At 41.6% G+C, this 10,320-nt stretch overlaps 1 protein-coding gene across 1 annotated transcript in view; it reads left to right on the top strand.

The window, feature by feature from the left end:
• Positions 1–6,122, top strand: part of WIF1 (WNT inhibitory factor 1) — a 20,374-nt gene extending 14,252 nt beyond the window's left edge. The window contains exons 6-8 of the mRNA XM_008632791.2: positions 2,104–2,199; positions 2,793–2,888; positions 5,293–6,122. Coding sequence (XP_008631013.1) covers positions 2,104–2,199; positions 2,793–2,888; positions 5,293–5,414 — 314 coding nt within the window. The 3' untranslated portion in view covers positions 5,415–6,122. The remainder of the gene's footprint in view (positions 1–2,103; positions 2,200–2,792; positions 2,889–5,292) is intronic.
• The last annotated feature ends 4,198 nt before the right edge of the window (positions 6,123–10,320 follow it).

Genomic DNA, 10,320 nt, shown 5'->3' with positions numbered 1-10,320 from the left:
AAAGTCTTCTGAACCCAGTCTACAACACTAACAAGCATTCTTCCAGATTTTTTTCTAGTTATAGGTTTGCATTGTCTCTAATTAGTGTTTCACTTTGAGTCCAGAGAGTTTTATTTGGCTTTGGATTCCTCCCCTATTTGTCACCAGCTGTTTTGCTGCTTTTTCCATTTCTCAGTCAATAACAGAGAGAGTTATTACTCTTTCCTTCATTCTGTGACAATATCTTAGTCCAAAGTTAATTGAGCTATGCTGAGCCAAATGCTTGCCTGTTGCAACTTGGTGGAAGTTGGTGTCACATCTCTTGACCCATATCCTCCCGATTTACTTAAAGAATTACGAAAATTCATGGATTTTTTTTGCTCTTTCCAGTTGTTAATTACTTGGAATGCAAATGTTTGCAAATTAGAATGCCTAAATTTTCCCTCCCCAGAGGCTCCTGCAGAGAAACTGAGCTTTTACAGAAATTCCCCTTAGCACAGTTTGTTCCATCACCTGCTTATGAAACTTGTTTCAGGACTATTAAAATAATTATGTACAATAGGAACGAGTGTTTCCTTTATATTGACAATACACATGTGCATCACAGAGGTCTGCAGGGGCTGAGGCCTGAGCAGGTGCTGCCTGTGATGTTGAGCTCCCAAGAGGGCAGTCTGTGATCATGAAATGAGGCTTTCAGCACAGCCAGCCAGTGTTGACGCTTAAATTATCATGTGCAGGTCTCAGTTAATACCTTTCTTAAAAAAAAAAAGAAAAGGGAAAAGGAAAGGGGAAAGGAAAAGGAAAGGGAAAAGGAAAGGGAAAAGGAAAAGGAAAGGGAAAAAGGGGAAAGGAAGCAGTTTGCTGCCCCAGGTTCCAGAGTTTTTTTGCTCACAGATTCAGGTAAATATTAGTGCTGAATCTAGGAAGGGTGCCTTTTTTTCTCTTTTCTGAAGAATCTAGAAAGTGTAGTGGCATTAGAAAAGATAAAAATGGTTTTGGACAATAATGAGAAAAGCTGCATTGGTACATACTGGCACCAAGGTGGCAGGGAAGTGAGGGTGCAGTTCCTGGTAGCCTGAGAGTGCCCAGGGAGGTGACAAGTGAGCCTCCCTCAGCCTGGGAGTGACTGAGCTCATGGGTGCTGTGCTTCCCCTCCTAGAGATGAGTGAAGATTTAATTAGTTCAGTATTGCAGACAAATTCTAACAAGGTATAGGCAGTCTGATGATGGGACATTTGATGTTAGGTTTGAAGAAGGTCCTTGGTGTGTCATGCCCAGCAAGAAATTGAGTGTGGATCTCCCCCACCAGCGGGGACCTCCTCAGTCCCAGGCTATCAGGGCCAAACAAGACTTCCTACAACAACAACACCAGACCCAGCCTACCTATCAGGGCCAAACAAGACTTCCTACAACAACACCAGACCCAGCCTATGCCTTTGGCAAAGCCTGTTTGTGAGGGAAAGTAATTTCCAGACCAAGAGCCTGGAAAAATGTCTGCCAGTTCCAATTACTGTTAGCAAAGTTGCTCTGTTCTTTGTAAACAGGAAAGAAGGGCATGTATATTTAATGTGCCTTTAGTTTCTGAGCTGCCGTGTGGAACATCCCTCATTGCACCGTCCACAGCACCGCGGTGCTCCCCAGCCTGTGCTACAAGCTGACAGGCCCAGCCAATCTACTTATTGTCTGCAAGTAGCAGCCATACCTGGCAGTTCCTGAGTATCTTATTGTTCTCAGATGTCACTAGATTTTTTTTGTGCTAGGGCCCCTCAGGTTTGGATCCCTCTCTTTGGAACCGCATAGTCTGGGCAGTGCTGCCTGCCCCATAAAGGGGGAGGAGAGCAGGACTCAGTACTGACCGGACACATGGGGGATTGTGCAGAGTCAGAGTGGCACAAATCTGGGCAAAAGCTGCAAGGTCACACAGGCTTTGGCCATGCCAGATTATTACCATAGTTTCAAAGAAGAAGGCTTATAAATTGGAAGCACAGACTTGTAGCAGAGTCTTCCTGGTGGATCCATAGTGCACACTCTAACATCTGGTGCAAGGCAAGCTCGTCAGACACTTGTCTCCAGTAGACACAGGGGACTAAGACTGTTGTTTATGTCTATGTTTTCGATTTCTAGGTAAATGCCATCAACCCTGTCGAAATGGAGGCAAATGTACCGGTAAGAATAAATGCAAGTGCTCCAAAGGCTACCAGGGAGACCTGTGTTCAAAGCGTAAGTACCAAAGCCACTCCATCAGTCCTTGTGGGGACATCAAGCTCACGTCAGTACTAATTGTTTGTTGTCAAAGTAATTCAAGTTATTTAACTTTCTGGACATACAGCTTACACCAGACTTAAGGAAATTATGAAACCAGAAATACTTTTTTATAGAAGTCTCCTCACAGTCCTTCTGTCCTCTTGAGTTTCTATAAAACAGCAGTGTGTCAGCTCAGCAATAGCAGTTTAGTAATAGAGAAATGCTTAATAAAATGTCACTACTTTGCCATGTTTAAATACAATGAGAACACTTTGTGAGAGGGATCCTGGGGACTACTCTCCTTCTCCCACTGGTTCTGGTGGATGCCCAGCTCTGCTATACAACCTGATTCTCTCTGTCAGAGGCTGAGCCAGACCTTGCAGGTAAAGAGATGGGTGTGGACTGTGTCAGGGCTCTGACTGCACTCAGTGCAAAGGCATAGATTTAACTTGAGAGACCTCGCCTGTGCCAGGACCAACCTATTGAGTGAAACAGCAGGGAAAGCAAATGTGTGACTGTCTTTGGATGAAATGTCAAGAGGTCAGGTGTATGTGCTCACTTTTTTACAGCTGTCTGTGAACCCAGCTGTGGCCTGTACGGCACCTGCGTGGAGCCCAACAAATGCCAGTGCAAAGAAGGCTGGCATGGGAGACACTGCAATAAAAGTAAGTGAGAAACAAACCCTGAGGGTCGTTGTATCTGAGGTGTTACACACCCGATGCTATACAGAAATGACTGCTTCAAGAGCCTTTCCAGCATCATTTATGATAATGCACTCCTTTTTTTCTTTAATCCAATCAAAAAAACAAAAAGGTTTTCAATACTCCATAATTTTACCTACCTTAAAAAAACTCATTATAATTTGAAAGTATTTTACCAAGATCATTTTTGTATTAGAAATTCCAGAATCTGGTATCCATCAGAGGAGGACCTTGCATGTCTTCCACCCGTAGTATGGGAGGGATCCAAGCCCTTCAATACTCCTCAGTAAATCAGATAGCTTTGAAGTGTTGCATAGGCATTTTGAAAAGTAAAACTCTGATGTGTTTTAAAACTGATTAAAACTCAGAAAAAAATAGAATGTCCGTTAGAAATTTAGGGGAAAACTTGAAGAATTATGCAAGAAGTTGTAATTCTTTATAGGTTCATTTACCCATCTCATTACTTAAAGCTCATGGAAATTACTTTCAATAACTGGGTCCCCTGTTCAATTTTTTACCACTTCTTTTTAAGAAAACAGCTTTACCAAGGAGCCATTCATTTGATTGAATATGAAACAAGTGCTTAGCAACTTCACAGTTTTCTCCTCCTCTTTCCCACCCATATTCCACAGCATACAAAATGCATTGCCCCAAAGCAAAGTTAAAGTTCTCAAAACAATTTCTGTTGTGCTTATTGGTGCATTTGCCATCTTTTGTAGCAATTGGTCATTTCACTGGGCTTAAAATGGTACTGTATAATTATTTGAAATACAACTGGATATATCCAGTAAGAACTTCAGATTTAATTTTATGTTTCATGTGCAACAGTACTGTAACATCAGATCTTCAATATACAATTTTTATATATTCCCATAAGATACCTACCTTTATCACTATTGGCTGCCAACTCATATGCTGTGTTTTATGTGCCAATAATAAAAATGTTGAAAAATTTTGCAGCTACAAAACTAATCAGCCATAAGAAATGTGAAACTCACGTTGCAGCATCAACTGAACGTTCACTTTTATTAAAACCTGTTGATGCATATGATTTTTGTCACACCAAAATGTATTGGAATAAATATAGTATTTTCATTAAAAAGTGAGTATTATACAACTAAGATGGATTTTGCTGTGAAAATTAGGCTTGCTGTGAAAATTGGGAGTCCGCTTTTCAGCTGTTACCTAGTGGATTTGTATTTAAGTATTCATGCTATTCTCTGAAGGAGAAATACAATTAATATAAGCTATGGTTAGAAAAAAGATGTATGAAAATGAACCAATATGAACTACAGTTCGTAAGTTCAGTATGAACTTTTTCGTCCTGTCATACTCTTCTTAGAAAGAACTCAGATAGCAAATGAAAACAAATGCATAGTTTAGGTGACCATCACCAAAGAAGTAATTACCTGTACAACAAAACCAAAGCTCATACCTGCCTTGTGATGAGAAGTCAATAGTCTCACATTATTGTCAACTCCAAGGTTTTTCATCCTTCATTACTTGGAGTTTGGGTACAGTCCTGCTGTGTTTAGTACAGCAAAACTCTCTTTGTATTCAGCAAAAAAACCATGAAATGGACATTTGGGCAAAATTCACCCCCATTTTAAGTGTCCATACATGTGCATGCACTGCAATTCACTCTTTTCAACTGAAACCAAACATCACTAGATCTTGAGAGGAGATTTATAGTTGGCTTGAGAGATTTGTTTCATATTCAATCAAATGAATGGCTCCTTGGTAAAGCTGTTTTCTTAAAAAGAAGTGGTAAAAAATTGAACAGGGGACTCTGTTTTTGAAAGTAATTTCCATGAGCTTTAAGTAATGAGATGGGCAAATTAACCTATAAAGAATTACAACATAATGCTTTGAATTCCATTTTTATTGTTCACTTTCATTTTCTATAACAAAGCAACTCTACTAAGCCTGTTTCAGGCTGCTTTTTCCCCCTCCCCAGGTGTTTATGATCACTGCTGTTCTTTTTCTTTGCATTCAGCCGTAAACCAAAGCCCAGCTCAGGTAGCTGGTGCAGATTCTCCCCAGGGGGTTGCTTACACGCCATTCTAGAGCCTTTTGCTGGCAGATCATCATGACTGTCACCTACCTGGTGTGGGGGATACACACGTGAACCCAGGGCTGAGTGACAGCCTGGGTGTGCTGAGGTCCCTGGGCTTCCTGGCCAGGTCAAGATCTTTCTGTCTGGCAAGATTTCGTTCTTCCTGAGGGGTAACAGAGAGGCATGAGCACTTTTGTAAGGCAAAGTAAAATCATTTTTCAAATGGGTGAGACGGTTTCCACTTGAAATATTAGCTGTGGATCACGAGCCCACTTCTGCAGATTCTTTTTCTTGAAGTGGATAATTTTCCAGGGTACGGAGCCAGCGGTCTGAGCGCCCTGAGGCCGGCAGGCAGCAAGCACAGGCAGCACACACCTTCACCGAAAAGGGCCGAGGAGAGGCACCTTCCACCCGAATCTAATTATATCTGGTGAACTCCAACATCTGAAATGGTTCGTGTTACACAAAGTTCACAGCCTTCATTAACCTCTCATGGATTGAATGTTAAAATGCTGTTCATTACAGTTGAAATTACCGGCTGGAATTTTATTAGCTTCATTATAAACCACTGAGCTGACACTTACTATTCCTTTTAAGTTTTATAAATACTTCTGTAGCATGATTATATAGGCTTCTTCTTTCAGTGCTTTGGATGGTGTTTTGTACTATATTTCATTTACATTTAAACTTCCTTTTTTGGTTATATAGCTGCAAATATTTTCCAAAAATTAAGCAATAATATTCAATCAAAAAACCTTGTAGATGCTAACCCTGAATTATTTCAATGACTACAGATGTAATTTGCCTAAGACAAAAGAAAGGTGCATTTTACAAATTTTTACAAATTGTGTACTTGGACTTTTCCCTAAGAAAAATAAATAAATAAGTTGCCTAATTTAAAAACTGAACAACTCAATTCAATGTTATTTTTGGCTTTACAGTTTTGTGTATGAAAAAGAAACTTCAGTGACGCCATTTAACCGACATAATATATTGTAAACAAAGTAGAGCTATAAGGTATGAAGTTTCTGCATCAGCTTGAAGCAGTATAATATATTGTAAACAGAACAGCTCTTATGTAATAAACTTTTTATACTGACGGTTATGTATAAAATAAAGATCCTGCTTTAGTTTTTTGAGTACTGCTCTGTGTGGCCTCCTGCGGTCTCATCAGCGCTGGGTTGGGACAATGGCTTTTCTAGAGCACCCTCATAAAACAGTGGCACAGTGGGGTTGTTTTCCCTGTGTCTGCTTTTAGCCCCACAGTTCCTAAAAATATTTCAGAAAAGCAACTTCTTCTTGTGGCTTTGCCAAGGAGGGGATAACATGGAAGGCCACATGTTTCGCTCCCTGTACTTGTCCTCTACCAGGTCCTCCCTTCCCCCCAGCACCACCAGTCACCCATGTTGGTGTGCCCAGTTTGTGGCACCCCAGGTACTCAGAGTATTCTTCTCTGAGCTTCTGTCCCAGCAGGTAACAGTCCAGCCCTGGCCATGTTTCCTGTTCAAGGGTGATGGTCCTGTGTTTTGTTGTGATCAGACTGTAGAAGGTTTGGGTGCTGCCTCTTGCAACAGTCAAGGGCTACATGATTTGTAATTTGATGTGGCTTGGAAGCAGGAAACATGGTGTCTGTCTGCACTGAAGAACAGTAAATATCCAATGAATTATTACTGACCCTTGCTATACTGTAGTTCTGGCAGTCTTATTATCTGGGAGACAAATAAAAAAATAAATAACATGTAGTTGGAAGCATAAGACCTGGGCTTTTCCCTTCACGGAGGGCAGCAAGAGGAGATATGGGCAGGAAAGGTGCTCAACCTCTGCCCACAGTCAGTGCTGTCCCAAAAGCACCCTCTTCAGATTAAAAAAAGATAGAAAAGAGGCAGCCTGAGGCAGAGGAGAAAACACTTGGGTGATGAAAACCTGGGGTGAGCTCTTGATGAAGGAAACATTTTTTTATATTTTTCTTAAAAGTCATGGAAGGAGGACATTAATATTAGGTTGAGATGAAATATGTAGCTGCTCTGTATGTCTGGGGATGCCTCAGGAGCTGTGTAAAAACATGAATGTCACATTTGCATGCTTTTTGTTCTTCCTGTAGCAAAGATTAAGTGGTTTGTCACGTGATACAATAAAAAGCACAGAAATTTCTTACTCAAAATTCCTCAGATATTTTGGCTGAACTTCTTCTACTCCTCTCAATTTCTTAGAAAGTGCTTCCTTAAAAATAGCAGGTGTATTCTTTCTTATGGAGTAAATTTTTTGCTACTTGCCCTAAAGACACTTAATGCTACTGTTTTGTTTTCAGTTTCGCCACTGATTTTTGAAAATATCATTAATCATGAGAAGAGTATCATCAGAAAGGTTACGAAAGGGAAAAATAATCCTCAAAGTGCATACTGTAACACAACCCTGTTTCTTAAATAACATCTATACACAAAATATCCAGGGCTTTGCCAGTGTGAGCACAAAGTTTCCTGTGTAGAGACAGTCCTTGATGTCAGAGTTCTAAGTTAAAAGTCTGTGACAAGTGAGAATGCTAAAAGAAGACACGAATTTTCCAGAAAAAGTCCAGTTGGAAGTTGGAAGCAATTTTGCCATTTGAAAATAAACTACAGAATATATCACTCTGTCAGAGGACATACATATGAGGGAAAAAAAATGTGTAAGAGATGAAAATTATTTAAAAATAATGAAACAACTCCTCAAAATACCAATCCACTACAATACATCAAACAGGAACTGTCTTTTCAATGATATTTGGAAAGTCTGTAGTAAGCCAGAGCAAGATGCCAAACAATGCACTTGTGAGCAGCAGCTGTAAGGTGATCAAATCGAGTAGAACATAAAATGTTAAATCACTGTAGCTCTACCCAAGAAATCTCAATTTGTGCAACTGACAAAATTATAGCTTTACAAAGGGCTTCTAATGGTACTTGATAATTTGGGTATCTAATATTGGCATCCTGCCATGTCCAGGTGTGCACAACAGTTCAAAGGACAAACACACAAAGCACACAAAGAAAGCAGAAACAGACACCCTAAGGGCAAACTGCCTTTTTTGTGCTGCTGCCATTACTGAGCTGATGCACATGCTTTTTTGGTTTGGTTGGGGGTTTTTTTTTGTATTTTCGTTTTAGGTTGGCTCTGTCTATGCTGCTGGATTTCAAACGTATCTCTTTCAGTACCTCTTCACACCCACCTTCACCTCACTGGGGAGCTGGAGAGACTTGTGGATTTTCTTGTTCATGCTATGCATGAATTGGCAGCCTGTGCAAAGCAGAGGTATCAGGGGGCAGCAGGGCCCAGCACCACCACATGCACCAGGTGCTGCTCACGGGATCTTTCTGACCAGGAGGCAGCACTGGCTGCTGGGTCTCAGCACGCTTTCCCCATGTGGTGTGACTGAAGGGTCCAGTTGTTCTTCTTCCAGCTTCAGCTGCATTTCAAGGAATATTAAGGAAAAAAAGTATAAAGAGAAAAATTCAAAATTGTTCCAGATGACTCACTGCCTATAAGATTCAAACTCCAAAAGCCAGACTCAAAGCTTTGGCCAGACTTACTGCTATTAATTCAAAAATGTCAGCTTTGTTTCTGCTGGACAGATTTGTTACCTCTCCTTTCCTCTCACTTCTGTACATCACCTGTTCTACTGGGATTGCCTACTGTGGAGAAAAAATCCTACTGGCAGACACTAAGAGGAGATCTGGCAGCAGCAGAGAGGGAGCTGCCTGAAATGGCCTGAAGTTATGCCAGGATTTCCCCAGTGCCTGCACTGCCCACAGCGCTGCATTGTGGCAGGGGGAATGTGTGAGTGGGTGTTGAGGCATCGCTCAGAGACATGGCTTCATGGCAGTTCTAGGTCTTGCAGTCAATTCAGCTCAAACCTAGAGAAACTGCATTGGTTGAAAGTTCTCTCATCCATTACAGGGATTAAATCCTACTGAATCCCACAAATCTTGCAGTGTGAATACAGCTTTGTGTTCAGCGAGGTGACAAGGTGCTATGATTAGCCAGGACACAGCCAAACCTTAAGACCCTGATTAAACCAGTGACACCCTCTCCAGCTCTAAAATGTGCCAGCAAGATTTACCCACATGACTCTTTGAACAGAAAAGCATCTAGTTAAAAAAAATCTCAAGGGAAATGTGTCCCAGTTGCTGTTAATTTTTTCTTGCATCTCTGACAGGATGGCTGCTGAGCCACAAACCTGTCCCTCCAGTGGCTCCCAGCACCCAGCTTCTGCTGGAGCACAGTTGACTGCACACTCCTTGGGGGCAGCAGCACAGTCCAGCCATGCAAGTTCACCCACACTCAGCAACAGTGCAAAGCTGAACTGGGCACAAAACAAATGGGTTGGGAGAACAGCAAAGTTTGGAAAAGGCATGCCTGCAGATCTGAGAAGATTTATTTCTTATCTCTGTGGCTTTCTGAAGTTCAATTAAAATGAACCCTCACAATTTTAAGTTTAAAAAAGCCCCACTCTCTATTTTTGACTTAGAACAACATATTCTGTTATTCGTATTAGTTACAAAAGTTGCATTTTAATCCCTTTCCACATAGCCCATCAGGAGCAGCCTTGTTGAAGAAATCTTTCCATGGAAATGTGATTTTTTTCAGAGGATTTAACACACATACCATGTCTGGCCAAACCACAGCTCAAAAGTAGTTCAGATGCTTATGAGGGACATCCTCACAAGTGCTTTCTAACACTTTGTTTCCTGAAGTATGCTTGGGGGATTTTACAGCTGAGGAGCTGGCACTGGGGCACTGTGCAGGGTTTACAGAGCTAGCTGGCTCTGGCTGCTCTGAGTGTTTGACTTTACCACCCTTAATTATATATATTCCTTAATCAGCATGCTCCACTTGTACTGCATCCTACCTGCCCAGACATCCCAGTGAGCCTCACTCCTAGGCAATGACCAATGGGACTCCACAAATTCTCCAGCAGGCAGTATTTGGAAAGGCTACCCCACAGTGTTTGTACCTTGTGCATCGAGTTTCTGTGCTATCCATCATCCCAACTTGCAGGAGCCTTGCCCAAATGGAGCCTGCCATGATCCTGGGCTGGCATTTTCCCCAGTCCTCCTACTACAAGTTGCCTGACTTTTTTGGACAAACTTAGCTGCTAGGGGAGCTGCCTGTGTGCCGGGCTCTGGCTTGCTTCAAATTAGGGTAATCCAGCTGAAAGCCTGAGCATTTAATTAAGGTCATGGCTGTTCTCAGCATGCACAACCCCACCCTTCAGTGGCCACTGTGTGTACCACCTCTCCCTTGGTCTGTCTGGAGAGTGATTGCCAAATATGTACATCTCCCAGATGGTGTCACTCTTAAAAAAGT

Source organism: Corvus brachyrhynchos, unplaced genomic scaffold (assembly GCF_000691975.1).
Source record: "Corvus brachyrhynchos isolate BGI_N302 unplaced genomic scaffold, ASM69197v1 scaffold32, whole genome shotgun sequence".
NCBI lineage: Eukaryota > Metazoa > Chordata > Aves > Passeriformes > Corvidae > Corvus > Corvus brachyrhynchos.
The sequence above is the reverse complement of the archived record's forward strand: the minus strand, read 5'-3'. Positions and strand labels throughout refer to the sequence as shown.